The sequence below is a fragment of the Chiloscyllium plagiosum genome, unplaced genomic scaffold, assembly GCF_037043375.1.
Source record: "Chiloscyllium plagiosum isolate Xiang-an unplaced genomic scaffold, Cpla_swu_hap1 HiC_scaffold_23, whole genome shotgun sequence".
NCBI classification, from domain to species: domain Eukaryota; kingdom Metazoa; phylum Chordata; class Chondrichthyes; order Orectolobiformes; family Hemiscylliidae; genus Chiloscyllium; species Chiloscyllium plagiosum.
Genome location: NW_028270161.1, coordinates 2,292,025 through 2,312,070, shown reverse-complemented (window position 1 = coordinate 2,312,070; position 20,046 = coordinate 2,292,025). Strand labels below are relative to the sequence as shown.

General features: G+C 41.6%; 1 protein-coding gene across 6 annotated transcripts in view; it reads left to right on the top strand.

Moving 5' to 3' along the window:
- The window catches only part of LOC122561883 (semaphorin-3D), a 356,084-nt gene that overhangs the window by 195,868 nt on the left and 140,170 nt on the right, over nucleotides 1-20,046 (top strand). For all 6 annotated transcript variants that reach the window (XM_087999320.1, XM_043714212.2, XM_087999319.1 and 3 more), the window contains exons 5-6: nucleotides 39-158; nucleotides 355-448. In XM_087999320.1, the coding sequence (XP_087855446.1) occupies nucleotides 39-158; nucleotides 355-448 (214 nt within the window). The remainder of the gene's footprint in view (nucleotides 1-38; nucleotides 159-354; nucleotides 449-20,046) is intronic.

The following is a 20,046-nucleotide window of genomic DNA, read 5'->3' as shown; positions in this document are numbered from 1 at the left end:
CATTCCCGGGCTAATGATTCTATCTGTTTCCTGAACAGAGGGAGTGTGCGAATTTCATCAGGGTCCTTCATAATTACAACAAGACCCACGCGTATGTCTGTGGCACTGGAGCCTTCCACCCAATGTGTGCCTTTATTGAGCTGGGACCCCGGGCAGAGGTAATGTAATTTTAGCTACTGTTCTAAGTGGTGCATGGCAGGGAAAGCAGCAAATGGAATGAATATCATCCATCATTTCCCTTCAAAGGGATTTTCACAACACCCTGTTGGTATTTCACATGGATGATTCACACTTAATACAAAGAGATTCATTCATTCAAAACTTTTTTCGAAGAGGTAATCTTTTTTTTTATAGGAGCCTGTGTTTCGCCTGGATTTACATGGCCTCGAGTCTGGAAGATTGAAGTGTCCCTTTGACCCTCAGCAACCTTTTGCTTCTGTGTTAACAGGTAAAAAAAAGCACTGCCCCTTCAGTATGTAGTGCCATGTAACAGAGCGAGAATTCCTCAGACTGAAACAGCAGCTAGAAGTGATTAGTTTAAGAAAAGAAGTTCCTGATTTGTAATTAATTAACATCTTCATAGTCATCAACTTGAGCTATGCAATCAGCACTGAATGTAAATGTATGAAGATTTGATGAAAGCTGTTCATATAAAAATGGAAGGTTTATACTGACATTGATTTTCAGTAAAGATCGTCATCATGATATATATAGAAAAAGAAGCTAGAAATCTTGATTGTCAAGTTTAGAATTTGACTGGGCTGTGTTTGAATATTACAGCTTTACCCTTGACTCTGACACAGAACAATAGACAGTTAAGAACAATCTACAGTTTAAATCCCACACCTATCTGTTCGTCAGACTCCTTGGGACTAAGGATCCAATCTATCTAAAATTATGTAGGGGGTCAGTAAGGCTGACCATTATGTGCAGGAGCACTCTGGACACTGAAGGCAGAGCCATTGCAGAGATTTTAGATCATTGAGCTTGTCTGACATCCATACCCAAACAGCAATGTTTCTTTATCCAATGCCCTCCATAACTCTACCCCCTCTAGCAGATCCCTTTGCCACATGAAAAACACCAGGTGTAATGCTAATGCCATCATTGCAGCCCTTACAGTTCCAAAATGTCCTGGGAGTTGTGACACTGAGAAAGGTGGTGGCATAGTGCCATTGTCACTCGACTAACAATCCAGAGAGCTGGATATTAATCAGCAATGCAAAGATTAATAATGACCATTATGTCGATTGTTGTAAAAGTCCATCCTGTTAACTAATGTCTTTAGGGAAGGAAATCTGCCATCCTTACCTGGTCTGGCCTAGATGTGATTACATACCTACAGTTGTGGGGTTGACTCTTAACTCCTCTCTAAAGTGTTCCATTCAGTTGGATCAAGTGCTTGAAATTCTAAGTAAAGGAATGAGACGGGACCTGGCATGGGTGAATGGATCGGAAATGGCACAAACAGCCCTGCTGATCCTGCAAAAGCTTCCTTAGTAACATCTGGGGCTGGTGCCAAAATCAGGAGAGCTGTCTCACAGACTTGTCAAGCAACATCATGAGGTAGAATCATGGAATTTACAGTACAGAAGGAGGCCATTCGATCCATTGTGTCTGCACCGATTCCTGAAAGAGCAACCACACCAGTCCTATTCTCCAGGCCTGTCTCCATAGCCCTCTAAATTCATCCCTTCCAAATATATATCTAGCTCTCTTTGAAACATTCTATCGAATCCACCTCCACCATTCTCCCAGGCAGCACATTCCGAATCCTAATAACTCTGAATAAAGAGGTTTCTCCTCATCTCATTCCTAGCTCTCTTGTTAATGATCTTGTGGAGTTGAAGTCCCACTTTCACGTTGAGAAAATTCTCCATTATGTTGTGTGACACTACCATCGTACTAAATGGGAGACTTCAAACAGATCTAGCAACTCACGACTTAGCATCCATGAGATGCTGTGGGCCATCAACAGCAGCAGAATTGTACTCCAACACAATCTGTAACCTCATGACCTGGCATATCCCCCACTCAACCATTACTATCAAACAAGGGGATCAATCCTGGTTCAATGGAGAGTGCAGGAGGGCATGGCAGGAGCAACACCAGGCAGACCTGAAAATGAGGTGTCAACCTGATGAAGCTACCAAACAGGACTACTCGCATGTCAAACAGCATAAGCAGCAAGTGTTAAGTAGAGATAAATGATCACACAACCAACAGATCAGATCTAAACTCTGCTGTCCAACTCACTGGAGGAGGAGGCTCCACAATTATCCCAATCTTCAATGAAGGAAGGGCCCAGAAAATCCAATGGAAAAGATAAGGCTGAAGGTTATGTAACAAGTTTTTGATCCAGTGATCCCCAGCATTACAGATACCAGTCTTTCCCCCAATTCAGTTCACTCCACGTGATGACACAAAATAGTTGGAGGCACTGGATACTGCAAAGACTTTGGGCCCTGACAACATTCTGGCAATAGGTCTGAAGACTTGTGCTCCAGAACTTGTTGCTCCCCTAGACAAGATTTTCCATTATACCTACAACACTGGCACTTATCTGACAATGTGAAAAATTGCCCATGTATGTCCTGTACATATAAAACAGGACAAATCCCAACTCAACCAATGACTCAGCCAGTAGACATCAGTCTACTCTCAGTAAAGTAAAGTGTCATCAACAGTGTTACCAAGCAGCACCTGCTCAACAATAACCTGCTGTGATGCCCAGGTTGGGTTTCGCCAGGGCCACTGAGCTCCTGACCTCATCACAACCTTGGTTCAGACATGGACAAAAGAGCTGAATTCCAGAGGGGAGGGGACAGTGACAGCCATTGACACAAGGCCATATTTGACCAAGTGGTATCAAGGAGCCCTAGCAAAACTGTAGTCAATGGGTCAAACTCTTGACTGGTTAGAGTCATACCAGGCACACAGGAAGGTGGCTATGGTTATTGGAGATTAGTCATCTCAGATCCAGGACATTTCTGTAGGGGTTCCTCTGGATAGTGTGATGGAATACTTCCCACTTTCCTGGATGGATGCAGCTCCAACAACACTCGAGAAGCTTGACATCATCCACCTACAAGTTCTCCTTCAAGCCGCTTACCATCCTGACTTGGAGATATATTTTTGTTCCTTCACTGTTGCTGGGTCAAAATCCTGGAATTCCCTCCCTAACTACATTGCAGACTGCAGAGGTTAAAGAAGGAAACTCATCATCAACTTCTAAAGGGCCATGAGGGATGGGCAGTAAATGTCAGTAGCACCACATCGCATGAGTGAACAAATAAAATGACTGCTGAATATTATGCAAGGGTGCTCACATCTTAGTGCGATCAACATGTTACCAGTACTCGGGCCACATAATTGATCGCTTGTCTGTAAATGATTTTTGACAACACCCCAACAAACCATGAGATGATAGTACCACAGTGATTGGAGGACAGCCTGACCTACCTCACTCTCTGAATCATATCCTCTCTCCTGTGGCCAAGTGCAAAGAAGTATTCTCAGCAGTTTGAAGAGATGCATTTTGAGTTTTAACAATCAATTTGTAAATCAGAAATCCCACCACAGATCTGTTCTGATTAATGCCACAACAACAATAGCACCCTTTCATAGCTCCTTCAACATTAGGAAGCCTCATAAGGTGAGTAGATTAGATTACTTACAGTGTGGAAACAGGTCCTTCGGCCAAACAAGTCCACACCAACCCTCCGAAGAGCAACCCACCCAGACCCATTCCCCTTCATTTACTCCTTCACTTAATACTACGAGCAATTTAGCACGGCCAATTCATCTAACCTGCGCATTTTTGGATTGTGGCAGGAAACAGGAGCACCCGGAGGAAACCCACGCAGACACGGGGAGAATGTGCAAACTCCACACAGACAGTCACCCGAGGTTGGAATTGAACCCGGGTCTCTGGCGCTGTGAGGCAGCTGTGCTAACCACTTCTCAGGTGCTTCTCAGGAACTTTATAAAACAAAGTTTGATGCTGGGCCATATCAGTTACCGATCCCCAAAATCTTGGCTGAAGAGAGATGTTTTAATGAACAAATGAAAGGAGGAGAGTGAGATACAGTGCTGGAGAGCTGCAGGGAGGCTGTACCAGAGCATGGGGCTGAAAAAGCTGAAGAGATTGCCACCAATGCTGGAACAATTAAAACTGGAAATGCGAAAATCCCAGACATAAAAGAGCCCAAATATCTCAGAGGATTGTTGGACTGGATGATATTACAGAGATTCAGAGGACTGACGTGATTGAGAGATTTGAAAACAAGAATGAGAATCTTATTATTACAAACACAACGTAGCTTAACTGAAAGCCAGTGTAGGTCAGTGCACATGGAAGGTGGCAGGTAACCTCGAAGATATAGTCAGAAATGTTTCAGGTAATCTCAAATGTAGGGAGGGTAGAATGTGATAGCTCAGCTTGGAATTTATTGGAGTAAACCAGCATCAAACTAATGAAAATGTGAATGAAGATCCTGCAGAAAATAAGCTGAGACAGGGCAGAAGTCAGATGGTTATATGGAGGTGGAAATAGACCGCCTTAGCAATGGAATTCTTGTGAGCTCACAAGTAATGGTGCTTCCAAGTTTACAAACAGACTGCCTTAATCTCAGCTTGTTGCCATATCAAGTTTTGAAATTTAAAAATAACAAATTCATAGCTCCAGTCATAACTATTGCTGTGGTGTCTCTGAGTGGTTTCTTTCTCTGTGCTATGGCTGAGTTATTGATGCAGCATATTCCCTTTAGTTTATATCCTGGTTACGTATGATACAAGTATAGTTACATCGCTCTAATAATATTCAGGTGATAGTTTTAGAATGAAGCTGATGTTAATAAATGATTATCTGTTGATAAAAGATATGAATGAAGTAAGGATCTTTCTAAAATGAAGTTTGACTGCTATGATTTTTAAAAAAAATGTGTTCCAGTAGTTATGTGGAACTGCCGTCTGCTTTAAATGAATTAGTATGAATCTTTTTCCTCATCTTGTGTAATGAGAGCTTTGCCACACTGTAACAATGATTCTGCATTATCATAGCAATGATTTTGACCAGACATTCTTCCAAATATTAGTGAACAACATGACTTGTGATATTTGCAGCACAAGATATGTCTGCTCTGCTCTGTTCAAAATCTGGTGTTTTAAACGAATTATGAGAATGCTAAAGATTTTCCACTAACAAGGGCTTCCTGCTGTGATGTCTGACAGTCCTTTGACGGAACGTCTTATGAAAAACACACAAAGACAGAGTACTTTCAGCACTGTTTCAAAGGAAACTGACTGCTCAGAACACTGCAGAATAACAGAACACAGTCAGATCAAGCTTGCATCAGAGCTGTGTGGAGTTGACTAGAAGTGAATAAACAATTACATTAAGTTGACTGCATGAAGGGATGGATTTTTCTTTGGCTGCACGTGTAGCTTTGATCAGCCTTGTGAGTAAATCCAGCCCCAGGGTTTTGAGCATTGATGCAGTTGGAGAGGGGGGTTAGATAGATAAGATTCCAGAGCAGTTACACACTGTGATTTCTCCTGACATTAGAAGTAAGGAGAGGGGCACTAAACGAGTTTGTGCAGGTACCAAACCTTGAGCTTTATTTCACCGCTATTTTCTCATCTTGTGCTTGTCATAGTAACAAAGACTTGACGTTATAAAAATAACTGAACTCTGACCAATTCAACAAAACAGGACAATACACATTTTTGGTTGGTTCACTATTTTACGCAGTTTTTTCACAAATTGAATGTTAACTCTAAGGCTGGGCTTCCTTGAATCACAATTTGGATTCAGTCCCATAACTACCTGAGCTATGCAACATTGTTCATCATTGAGGAAAATAGAATGAACATGTTAGGATGTCCCATTGATGGTAACAGATGCATTATAGAAAAATCCATTGACAGAATACAACTACAAGGCACAAGTCAGGACTGTGAGGGAATACTCTGCACTTGTTTGGATGGGTGCAGCTCCAACAACACAAGAAACTTGACACCATCCAGGACAAAGCAGCCCACTCAATTGACACCACATTCTCCACCATTAAAATTCATTAGCAGCAGCATATACTAACTACAAGATGCACTGTAGAAATTCACGAAAGAAATTCGCCAAAGATCTTCTAAACCTACAATCACTTCCATTTAGCAGGACAAGAGCAGCAGGTACATTGGAACACCACCACCCCACCCCCCCCCCACCCCCCGCGAGTTCCCCTCCAAACCCAAGGTCCAAGGCCCAAAGATCTTCAGCTGCTTCATCAATGACCTTCCCTCTGTCATAAGGTCAGAAGTGGGATGAACGCCAATGATTGCACAGTGTTCAGCACCATTAACGAATCCTCAGATACTGAAGCAGTCTGTGCTCAAATGCAACAAGATCTGGACAATATCCAGGCTTGGGCTGACAAGTGGCAAGTAACATTCGCACCACACAAATGCCAGACAATGACCATCACCAATAAGAGACACTGTAACCACAGCCCCTTGACATTCAACGGTATTACCATCACTAAATCCCGCACTGACAACATCCTTGAGGTTACCATTGACCAGAAACTCAACTGGACTCACCGCATAAATACAGTGGCTGCAAGATTAGGTCAGAGACTAGGAATACTGCAGTGAGTAACTCACCTCCTGCCATCCCAATGTCTATCCACAATGTACAAAGCATAAGTCAGGAGCATGATGGAATACTCCCCACTTGCCTGGATGGGTGCAGCTCCAACAACACTCAAGAAGCTTGATATCATCCATTTCAAAGCAACCCGCTTGATTGGCACCACATCTACAAACATTCCATCCCTCCACCACCGATGTTCAGTAGCAACAATGTGTACTATCTACAAGATGCACTGCAGAAAGTCACCAAAGATCCTTAGGCAACACCTTCAAACCCACGACCACTTCCATCTAGAAGGACAAGGGTAGCAGGTACTTGGGAACACCACCACCTGCACGTTCCCCTCCAAGCCACTCACCATCCTGACTTGGAAATATACTGCCGCCGTTCCTTCACAATCATTGGGTCAAAACCCTGGAATTCCCTCCCTACTGGCATTGTGGGGGCAACCAACAGCAAGTGGACTGCAGTGATTCAAGAAGGCAGCTCACCCCCACCTTCTCAAGGGCAAATAGGGATGGGCTATCAATGCTGGCTCAGCCAGCGATGCCCAAGCCCCACAGATGAATATAAAAAAAACACTCACCATCCTGACTTGGAAATATATTGCCATTCCTTCACTGGGTCAAAATCTGAATTCCCTCCCGAAGGGACTTTGCGGCTACATTTACAGCACATGGACTGCAGCAATTCAGTAAAGCAGCACACCACCACCTTCTCAACGGGCAATTAGGGACAGGCAATAAATGCTGGCCCAGCCAGTGACACCTACATCCCACAAATAACTAAATAAATAAGATAAACTTGACCTTGACGCAAGATCTTAATCTGCTGATAGGTGAGACTTGAATGTAATCATCCTGAGGAAGCCAATATAGTTTGCCAAACTGTTCACTTTCCAAGTATGTGTCATGTCCCTCCAGATAGTTTTGCCTGCGAAAACTATTTAGCATGCATAATGTTTACTGTTTTCTAAAGAGATTGCAATCCAAATCTTATGTGCAATTCAGAAAAAAAATTCATTTCCAGGTTAGGTTATTCATGAATTCTTTCACATGTGACGTGAGTGGTTTTTGAAGTGGAAGCTTGTGTCTGTGTTTAATACGCAGAAAATTGATCTGGAAAACACAGCTGGAAAGTAAAGGCAGAAAATAAAGTGAAAAATCCCACTTGCATTTGCTCTGGACATGTAACCTTTCTTCATTGCAGTGATGACTTAGACTTGGAGAGTTTCCTGTATCAAGTGGCACGTAATCAGACAAAGCGTGTGCTTCTGTCTGTTTCAAAAATTGTTTTTTCCTGGAAAGGTCAGTAGTCTATTGCCAGAGGTCTGAGTGGGAGCACTCCTCATTATACAGCAGACACTCCCATTCTTGCTGTCTGCCAGTGACACTTTAGATGGATTTACAGGTCAATAACTAACCTTTCAGACCACATTCTGAGCCTCCTGTGAGGATCAGATGCTTGAGGGGGGTTTGAAGCCAGAGCCTCTGGTTCTGAGGCAGGCATGTTACCATTGTGCCACTAGAACTGCCTCACTAAGGTAGAAGGGAGTGACCTGAGGGCTTATGCCCGAAACGTCGATTCTCCTGTTCCCTGGATGCTGCCTGACCTGCTGCGCTTTTCCAGCAACACATTTTCAGCTCTGATCTCCAGCATCTGCAGCCCTCACTTTCTCCTAGAAGGGAGTGACATAATGCAGAGAGATCCTGTAAACCACTTCAAACACAGCTTGGGTATTTTCCTGAGGCAGGAGGACTGTGATGGGTGGGTGACTTTTCCACGTTGTTAGTCAATCTACCACATGTTGCCAATGAGCTAGTTTCAGTGACACTCTGCAAGTACTGGGGCTTATTTTACAGTACATTTCTGCAAGGCAAGCAACATATCGTACTGCGTTATTACTCCACAAGAATAGCTTCACTGGTATAATGAGATGTTTTTTCCATTTCTCATGCTGAGCAGAGACTTTTGAAGGTAATTATTTGGACTCCCAACAGCTACCAGCCATAAATGACTTCTGCAGATCCTTTCTATCTGTTTGAACATAGGGGAAAGGGTTGGGATAGTTTTATGTCTGTGCACTGATCCTCCAAAAATCTGTAATTTTTATGATCTTTCCATCTCACTTCTCACCCTCCTGTCTCGAACCTAGCAACAGTCTGATTATGTTTCAAAAAACAAGCAATTTCAAACCATATATTGCAGTCAGCACAATTATTCTGCAGTAATTCCATAATCTCCACAAAACAAATGTAACATTTGTTGCACAATTATGAAAGTCACATCAGGGCGCATTCACTGTGATGAATAAAATACACAAATGGCAATTTAAACCTTTGCTACATCTGACGTAGGAAGTTTAATATCATCTTTAAAAGTATACAATGTTCCTCAGCACTGAGATTCTTCAAGTTAACATTCAATGTTTAATCAAACCAAAGATTAAAGAACAATTCATGGATTATTGTTCACTTTTGTCTCTAATATATGAAGTAAATGTTACTTTAACTTGTAGCCCTGGTATAAAAAAAAATTACTGACTAAGAAAGAAAGTAATGAGCAAATGATGGCCATATGCAGAACATTGTTATTGGTACACAGCTGGAATACTAGCTGTGGAAACTTTCTCTCTGCAATTACTCATTTCAGTCATTAATAATGACACTGCAGCTCTCCAACAGGCTGGGGCTTTCTGTGCTAATTGATAATGAATGGGGGAGCTGCTGAAAACGCCCTTAGTAATTCCAGACAGATGCTTTGGCCTTGATGTTGAGAGGACCACAGCAATATTCGGGGGAATAATGACAGAGCTTCTTACAAACAGGGCACTTCTTCAAAAACTCAAATAAAATCAAAGCGCAGTTTTCGTATGTTCTTCAGTAGCACAGAGAGAGCACTGAACATATAGCCAGCATCCTCCAAATCAAGGTTTATTAAGGCGAGAGCAACAGAAAATCAAATAACCATACTGTGAGTACAATAACATCAGAAATATCCAACAGGTCTCTCAGTATCTAGCTCATAATCTATTCCTCAAATCTCTGTCCTTACATCTATTATTTATCCAATTTGAAAAACAGCAAAATTGAACCATAATCTACCAGAACCATTAAGGCAAACTTTTGAATCCCAGATCTAGGATTTGAATTCAGATAGCACCAGCTGATATGGGGAGGTTTGAGCACCTGTTCCCATAGGATGAGTCTGGGTCTCTGAATTTCTAACTCAGTGATGTTACCACAACATCACCCTGCAGAGGAGCTGGGTGTGTTCATGCATGAGTTACAAAAGGTCCATATGCAAGTACAGCAAGTAATTAGGAAAGCTAGTTGGATGTTAGTGTTTATTGTGAAGGGAATTTAATATAGAAATAGTGTAGTTATGCTTCCTTTATGCAGGGAACTGGTGAGACTACATTTGGAGGACTTGTACAGTATTGGTTTCCTTGTTTAGGAAGGATAAGAACATAAGAATTAGAAGCGGGAGTAGGTAATTCAGCCCCTTGAGCCAGCTTCACTATTTATTACACTAATAGTTGATCTAATCTCGGCCTCACCTCCACCTTCTTGCCTGCTCTCTATAGCCCTTCAACTGTTACTAGTTTAAAATCTGCCTGACGCTTCCTCAAATGAATGCAGTGTCTTAGTATCCACTGCACTTTGGGATAGTAAATTCCACAGATCCATCATCCTTTGAGAGAAGTAATTTCTCCTTGCCTGTGTTAAATCTTACCCTGAAAGTTATGTCCTCTTTTTCTATATTGTCCACTAAGAGGAACCATCCTCTTTTATGCCTATTTGTCAATCTAATTTAACATCTTATATACCCCAATTGGATCGCCTCTCATTCTTGTAAAATCAAGCAAGTATCGGCTTAAACAAAAACTGAAATTGCTGGAAAAGCTCACCAGGTCTGACAGCATCTGTGGAGAGAAATCAGAGTTAATGTTTCAGGTTGAGTAACCCTTCCTCAGAAGTATAGGCTTAGGCTGTTCAATGTATTCTTATAAAACTATTAATTGAATAATCAAAGAATATTAAACTATTCTTTGAAGTGTCTCCAATATAAGTACATTCCTTCTCAAGTGACAGGACCAAATACTCCATGAGATCTCACCAATGTCTTGTACATTTCCAGCAATACCTTCCTACTTTAAAGTGCTAGTCCTTTAGCAATAAATGTCAAAATTCCATTTACCCTCCTTATTGCCTGCTGTACCAGCAGACTAACTTTCTGTAATATATGTATGAGGACACCCAGATCCTTCTGCACTGAAACGTTTTAAAGTTTCTATCAATCTAAATAGTAAATTGTCTTTTTGTTCTTTCAACGAGAATAGATAACTTCACCCTTATGTACGTTAGACTCCACGTGTAAAGTTCTGGTCCATTTGCCTATATCCATTTGTAAATTGATTGTTTCTTCAATGCAACTGCTTTCCTACCTATTGTAATGTGAAACTAAAGTCCATGTCTGTGCAGTGCCCAATACTGCAGGAGTGATTGTGGATTTGGTTCCATTTGCTAACTGCAGGAATGAAGCAGAGCTTGACAATATTTTGAAGTGTATCACATCAATATGAACAATTTCCTGTCATCAGCCTCTCACAGATCCACTCTTACAGAATGTATTACTGATCTCTGCTTCACCTGGATTCCTGAAGGGGATTGAGGAAGAGAAACAGATATGTTTATCTTTCGACGTGAGAGTTGGTCAAATTTCTCGAGCATTAGTGGAATCAATCCATTTTTGAAATTCCTGCTGTTCAAAGGGCATTTCAGCTGACTCCAAACTATGCAGAGCCGGACGATTACCAAGGGATAACTAGAATGTTGAAGAACTGTAGCTTGAGAAAGGGCAGTCTGGGATGGGCCATGGTCATTGCATGTCTGACAGTTGGGTAAATAGTGATTATGCTGTTCATTCCTCAATGTGACATCTACCTCCAGGACTTTACGATTCAAACCAACCCGGATGGCAAGGTCCACCATCTGATTGATGGCAATTGTAAACAGTGCCATTCAGGGGCAGTTAGAGGAAGCAAGGGTATTGGTGACCACTTCACTTGTTAGTTTAAAGCTCAAGTGTTTGAAAAGAAGGATGTCTTGTCCTGGAAGAATCATCCGTGGAAGAAGCTCTTTGAACAGCTCCTTTACTGGCGTGCTTTTCCAACAGATATTTCCTATACAGATTAAACCAGCAAAATGAGAATTGACTCCCCATAAAATAATATATCCGCTGAAATAGCACTGTGCTATTTGCTCTCAAAATATTTTCAGTAAAACTTTCCTTTAATCCAACATGTATTTTCTTTATAACCTGATTTTAGTGAAAACATTCAGAAATATTTTAAATGTATCATAGTAATGTGAAGAAGAACTGCCCAGTATAAATGTTAAATCAGATCCATCTAATGTAGAGTTGTTCTCCAGCAAAGACTGATACTGGTCCTTCAAGAACGCACAGCTTGCACAATGTATTGCAATTCTATCTACCCACTGAGCTTCACATCATGTGTAACACTCTCTGAATCTTTCATCACCATTTCTAGCTACTTTCTAATCAGCTTGTTCAGAAATATAATGACACACCTCTGGAGCTGGTGGTGTGGAATCTGGTCAAGGGGTATGGACACTATCACTGTTCTGGAAGAGGCCTGAGTTATGCAGTCAAAGAACTGGTGCTAATCTTAAGGTTTATGTTCTTGATGAGCAATGCTTGCTTTCAGAAGCATAGAGCTGGAATGTACATAAACAAAAAAAATTAGTTAGACAAAGGAGAGCCAGTGGATGTGATAAATTTGTATTTCTAGAAGGCCTCAGATAAGATGCCACACAGCAGGCTGCTAAATAAGATAAGAGTTCATGGTGTTAGAGGCAAGGTACGAGCATGAATAGAGGATTGGCAGGAGGCAGAGAGTGGGGAATATAAGTGTCTTTTCACTCAGGAAAAGAGGGATATTGTAGAGGAGAAGATTGATATATGTGCTATTAGACTTGAAAGGATTGAGACTAGTAAGGAGGAGGTGTTATCAATTCAAGAAGATGTGAAAGTAGATAAGTCTCTGGGCCAGATGGGATAGAACATAGAACAATACAGCACAGAATAGGCCCTTCGGCCCTCGATGTTGCGCCGACCTGTGAACTATTCTCAGCTCATCCCCCTACATTATCCCATCATCATGCATGTGCTTATCTAAGGATTGTTTAAATCTCCCTAATGTGGCTGAGTTGACTACATTAGCAGGTAAGGCATTCCACGCCCTTACCACTCTCTGCATAAAGAACCTGCCTCTAACATCTGTCTTAACTACAAATTGTGGGGTGATAGATTTATGCCCTCTCGTACAAGCTGATGTCATCACCCTAGGAAAAAGTCTTTCACTGTCTACCCTATCTTATCCTTTGAGAATTCTCTGGGAAGCTAGGGAGGAGATGGCCCAGCCTTTGGCCTTGATCTTTGAGTCGTCATTGTCTACAGATTTAGTACCAAAGGACTGGGGGATTGCAAATGTTGTGCCCTTGTTCAAGAAGGGCAGTAGAGATAACTCGGGTAATTATAGACCAGTGAGCCTTATGTCTGTTGTAGGAAAAGATTTGGAAAGATTAAAAGAGAGAGGATTTATAATCATCTTGCAAGCAACAATTTAATTGGAAATAGTCAACATGGATTCGTCAAGGGCAGGTCGTGTCTCACAAACCTCATTGGGTTTTTTGAGAAGGTGACCAAGCATGTAGATGAGGGTAGGGCAGATGACATGGTATACATGGACTTCAGTAAAGCCTTTGATAAGGTTCCACATGGTAGGCTGTTGGAGAAAATGCAGAGGCATGGAATTGAGGGTGATTTAGTAGTTTGGATTAGAAACTGGCTTTCTGAAAGAAGGCAGCGAGTGGTGGTTAATGGAAAATATTAAACTTGGAGTCTGGTTACTCATGGTGTGTCACAAGGATCTGTTTTGGGACCACTGCTGTTTGTCATTTTTATAAATGACTTGGATGCAGGCATAGGTGGATGTATTAGTAAGTTTGCAGATGACACTAAAGTCAGTGGAGTGGTGGACAGTTTGGAAGAATGTTGCAGATTACAGGGAGACTTGGATAAACTGCAGAATTGGGTTGTGAGGTGGTAAATGGAGTTCAATGCAGCTAAATGTGAGGTGATGCACTTTGGGAAAAATAACAGGAAGGCAGAGTACTGGGTCCATGGAAAGAGTTTTGGTAGTGTGGATGTGCAAAGGGATCTTGGAGTCCATGTACATAGATCCCTGAAAGTTGCCACCCAGGTTAATAGTGCTGTTAAGAAGGCATACGGTGTGTTAGGTTTCATTGGCAGAGGGATTGAGTTCTGGAGCCATGATGTCATGCTGCAACTATACAAAACGCTAGTGCAGCCGCACTTGGAATATTGCGTACAGTTCTGTTCACCCCATTACAGGAAGGATGTGGAAGCATTGGAAAAGGTGCAGAGGAGATTTACCAGGATGTTGCCTGGTCTGGAGGGAAGGCCTTATGAGGAAAGGCTGAGGGACTTGGGTCTGTTCTCATTGGAGAGAAGAAGGCTAAGAGGGGATTTAATTGAGACATACAAGGTGATCAGAGGATTAGATAGGGTGGAAGAGTGAGAGTCTTTTTCCCAGGATGATGACGTCAGCTTGTACGAGGGGACATAGCTGCAAATTGAGGGGTGATAGATTTAGGACAGATGTTAGAGGCAGGTTCTTTACTCAGAGAGTGGTAAGGGCGCAGAATGCCCTATCTACCAATGTAGTCAACTCAGCCACACTAAGCACATTTAAACAGTCCTTGGATAAGCATATGGATGATGATGGGATAATGTAGGGGGATGGGCTTAGATTAGTTCACAGGCTGGCGCAACACCAAGCCCGAAGAGCCTGTCTGTACTATATTGTTCTATGTTCTATGTCTTTTTAAGGATGGCAGCCTGTGACTAGTGGAGTTCCACAGGGGTCAGTTTTGGGATCACAGTTATTCACATTATACATTAACAACCTTGCCAAAGGAACCGAGGGTCCTGTTGCTAAATTTGGAAATGACACTAAGATAGGTGGAGGGACACGTAGTGTTGAAAAAGTAGAGACGCTGCAGAATGACTTGGACATGCTAGGAGAATAGGCAAAAAAGTGGCAGATAGAATACAATGTGAGAAAGTGCAAGATTATGCACTTTGGTAGGAAGAAGTGAGGCATTGACTATTTATAAATGATGAAAGGCTTTGGTAATCTGAAGCACAAAGGGACTTGGGAGTCCTAATTAAGCTACAATACAATTATATTTTAAGGTTGACATGCAGGTTCGGTTGGCAGTTAGGAAGGCAAATGCAATTTCAAGAGGTACAGAAAACAAGAGCTACGATTGTATAATGCTGTGGTCAGACTGCATTTGGAAATTGTGAGCAATTTTGGGCCCTGTATCTAAGGAAGGGTGTGTTAGTGTTGGAGGTTTATCCAAGAATGATCCTGAAGATAAAAGGCTTGTCATATGAAGAGTGGTTGATGGAGTTTGGAAAGATGAGGTGGATCTGGTTACAATTTCCAGAATACTGAGAGGCCTGGGTAGAGTGGACATGGAGAAGATGTTTCCACTGGGAGACAAGACTAGGACACAAGAGCACAACCCCAGAATGAAGGAACAACCCTTTCAAACTGAGATGAGGAGGAATTGCTTCAGCCAGAAAGTGGTGACTCTGTGGAACTCATTGCTGCAGAGGGCTGTGGAGGCCACATTATTGAGTGTATTTAAGACAGAGATAGATAGGTTCCTGATTGGTAAGAGGATCAAGAGTTACAGGGAGAAGGCAGGAGAATGAGGTTGAGAATCATATCAGCTATGATAGAATGGTGGAGTATTCTCGATGGGTCAAATGGTGTAATTCTGCACCTATATCTTATTGTCTAATGGAACATATTGGTAATGCTACTCATGATGGTATTCCAGAAAAGAGGAAGCCAAAAAACAGGAAGTTTAAGACCAAATGTTCTAACATCTTTCATTAGAAAAATACAAGATTCCATTATTAATGAAGTAATAGTAGACATATAGAAACGCATTAGATAATCAGGCAGTATCAAAGTTTTGTGAAAGGCAGTTCATGTTTAACAAATTTCCTACAGGTGTTTAATTTTGAACAATCACGTGAGATAAAGTGAAACCTGTAGATGTATTATCTTTTGATTTCCAAAAGACATTTTATAAAATATCACATTAAAATGCTGCTGTATAAGGTATGAGTTTATGGTGATACATTAACATAGATAGTGTATTGGTTAACTAACCGGACAAAGAGTTGGGATAAATGGATCATTTTCATGTTGGCAAACTGTAACAAGGGGAGTACCTCAAGAATCTGTGCTGGGAGTTCAGCTATTTGCACTCTATACTAAGGAATTTTATGAAAGGGCAATTGTATTGTAGCTGCATTTGCTGACAGCAGCGAGTTTGGTATTCAGTAACTTAGAAGAAAGTGATGAAATGTCTGCAAATGGAGATGGATTAAGTGAGTGCCAAAAAATTAGTAGGTCACATGTAATATTGTAAAAAGTGAAGTTGTTCACTTTGACAGGCACAATTGAAAAGCAGGATCTAAAAGGGGCAAGACTGTAGAATGCTGCAAGACTCCTCCCACCCTGGTAACAATCTCGTCCAACCTCTTCAGTCAGGCAGAAGATACAAGAGCATAAACACACAGGCCAACAGGTTCAAGAACAGCTTCTTCCCCGCTGTTATTAGGCTGCTGAATGGTCCTCTCTAATTTCAAATCTAATGTTGATCTTGCTTTTCGTGCACCTTCTTTGCAGCCGTAACTTTGTAATCTCACTCTGTTCAATCATCCTTTGATCTTTTATGGTATGATTTGCCTGTAATTCTCACACAAAAAAACCTTTCACTGTTTTTCACTGTACACCTGGCAATAATAAATCAATTTTTAAAAAAAAATTCAGGTGGATTTGAGTGACCTTATACATGAATCATGAAATATCAGCTTGTAGATATAGTAAGTAATTAGGAAAGTTGGTCTTTATTACAAGAGTGATGGTGAAAAGTAGGGAAGCCTTCTACAAATGTATAGGATATTAGTGCATTTGCACCTGGAATACTGTGCACAGTTTAGGTTACCTTGCATTGGAAACACTTCACAGATGATTCATTAAACTGATTGCTGGGATAAAGGGATTGTCCAGTGAGGGGAGCCTGAGCAGGTTTGGTCTATACTCATTGCAGTTTAGAACAATGAGAAACCTATCAATTTCTGAAAGAGATTGACAGGATGCCTGCAGAAAGGAGGAGTTTTCTCATGGAGGAGTCTTGAGCAAAGTCAAACAATAGCAGACCTTCTCGTTAAGGCAGATGAGGAAGAGTTCTTCTCGTCTGATGATCATTCGCCTTTAGGATTCCCTTCCCCAGGAAGCAGTGGAGACCAAGTCTATAAATACACTTAAGGCCAAGTCAAACACATGTTTATCTCCATTAAGGGTTTTGAGAGACAGATAGGAAAGTGGAGTTACAGCCACAATTAGATCAGCCTTAAACTTTTCAAATGGCATTTGTAGGGCCGAATGGTCTACCCTTCCTCTGAATTCTCACAATCTTTTCATCTGTTGTCCTTTAGTGGGGGAGAAGGTATTTTCTGATTTGTGATGTCGATAATTTATCCCTGCTACCTCCTCTCTGGTGCAATCAAAAATTTTTAAAAATCATTAGCATTCTGCTTCACATTCTTCCCCCTCACCCACCAACCTCATTCTGTGATATCAAAAAATAAAACAAATGGTCAATGAGAGATTGGAGATCCCACTGCGTTAGAACAACAGTCCTCAACATCTTATATCTTGTGTTTCACCAGTTAAACCCTAACTCTATCGAGATAAAAATTAAACCCTCACTTTTTCTAATGAATGTGTTTTTACAGAAACATGCATTTTTGTATTATATAAACCATAGCTGGAATTGTTTAAGGACATTAAATTTGTAATCATGTTGCTGAGTATAGGTTTTATTGCTAAATTGCAAAAACAGAATGAGATAATGATTAGATTCCCTACAGTGTGGAAACAGGCCCTTCGGCCCAACAAGTCCACACCGACCCTCCGAAGAGTAACCCACCCAGACCCATTTCCCTCTCACTAATGGCCATAACACTATGGGCAATTTAACATGGCCAATTCACCTAACCTGCACACCTTTGGACTGTGGGAGGAAACCCATGCAAACACGGGGAGAATGTGCAAACTCCACACAGACAGTCACCCGAGGCTGGAATCAAACCTGGGACCCTGGTGCTGTGAGGCAGCAGTGCTAACCACTGAGCCACCGTGCTGCCCTATGATTTAGTCATTCACGAGAAGCCTGTGGTTATGCTTCTTTGGCAAGAACTTCAACCCTTTGCATCCCACCCAGAGGATTCACATCTACCAGCGGCTCGTGGCATACATGGTGCTTGAACAATGCGGCAGCTCACAGCTCTCGTGTGGAAATACACAGTGATAAGTTGCGTTTGCAACTAACATTCTCAAACTAGCAGGGACTGTGGAACTAGAGGAGCCTGCATATAATTTATAAAATGAATTAGAACAAATTGTAGAGTGATAACAAATTGTGAACTATGAGGCACCAAGGAGTAAGAGAATGTTGATGACCAATGTTAAACTCAGTGTGAAATCCATCCAACCTACGCAGAGCAGCAAACAGTAATTTGACTTTTGTTGTTTGTTTATTTTTGGAATGTCTATAGGGATATTGACTGAGGGGATGTAGAGAGGAAGTTCCCTTTTATGGGACAATATAGAATGAGTGGTCACTGTTCAAATATCAGGGGTCGCCCATTATTACAGGAATGATGTGAAATATTTTCTCTCAGAGCATTGGGGACTTTGAATCTTCTCTTCCTGAAAAGGTCCTGGAACATAAGAACCAGGGACAGGAGGAGGCCATTCTGCCCCTTGAGCCTGCTCTGCCGTTCAATCGGATCATGGCTGATCTCATCTCGGCCCAAACTCCACTTTCCTGCCTGCTCTCCACAACCCTTCAACCTGTTACTGATAAAAAAAAATCAGTCTATATCCTCTTTAAATTTATTCAATATTCCAGGATCCACCACACTGTGGGAGAGAGAATTCCCACAGATTCACAATACTTTCAGGGAAGTAGTTTCTCCTCATTTCTGTTTTAAATCTGTTACCCCTTATCCCTGTTAAAAATCACACAATACCAGATTATAGTCCAACTGGTTTAATTGGAAGCACACCAGCTTTCGGAGCGACACTCCTTCATCAGGCGATTGTGGAGGGCTCGATCGTAACACAGAATTTATAGCAAAAATTTGCAGTGTGATGTAACTGAAATTATACATTGAAAAATTGATTGTCTGTTAAGCCTTTCATCTGTTAGAATACAGTGATAGTTTCACTTCTTTCATGTGTAAATCACAAAACCTTTTTTTAAAGTTGCATTCTCGGGTTAGCTGTTAACAATGGTGATAGCTAGACAATATGTTGAAGGTGTCAGCCCCCTATGTTCTCTGTCTATGCCATGATGTTTAGATTGATTCTAATCTAAAAAGTGAGATAACAGAGTTTTACATAAATACATGCAGTTTTTGAGCTCAGAGTTCGACATGAATGTATGCAGTTTTTGAGCAAAGTGCAATGTAACTCTGCAAGTACAAATTCACCACATAAAATATATGTGTGCATGTGGGTCTTTGTCTGTCTGTGTGTGTGTGTCTGTCTGGGGTGGGGGTTGTGAGTGTGAGAAAGTATGTGTGCGTGTGTGTAGTGAGTGCAGAGTGTCTTAAGTCTGTGAGGGGGTGCATGTGTGGAAGTGTGTGTGTCTATAAGGATGTGTGTGGGTGTCTGTGTGCGCGTCTGTGTGTACCTGTGTCCGTGTGTATGTGAGCGTGTGTGTGTGTGTAGGAATATCTGTGTATGTGTAGTGCAATGGTGGTCACCTGTAATGTGACATGAACCCAAGGTCCCGGTTGAGGCCCTCCCTATGGGTACCGAACTTAGCTATCAGCCTCTGCTCGGCCACTTTGTAACAGACAATCAATTTTTCAATGTATAATTTCAGTTACATCGCACTGCAAATTTTTGCTATAAATTCTGTGTTACGATCGAGCCCTCCACAATCACCTGATGAAGGAGCGTCGCTCCGAAAGCTAGTGTACTTCCAATTAAACCTGTTGGACTATAACCTGGTGTTGTGTGATTTTTAACTTTGTACACCCCAGTCCAACACCGGCATCTCCAAATCATGACCCTTATCCCTGAACTATGACCTTTCGTTCTAGACTGTCCCACATGAGAAACACCCTGTCTGCATCTACTTTGTCAATCCCCTTTAGCATCTAATGTACCATAATTAGATCTCCTCTCA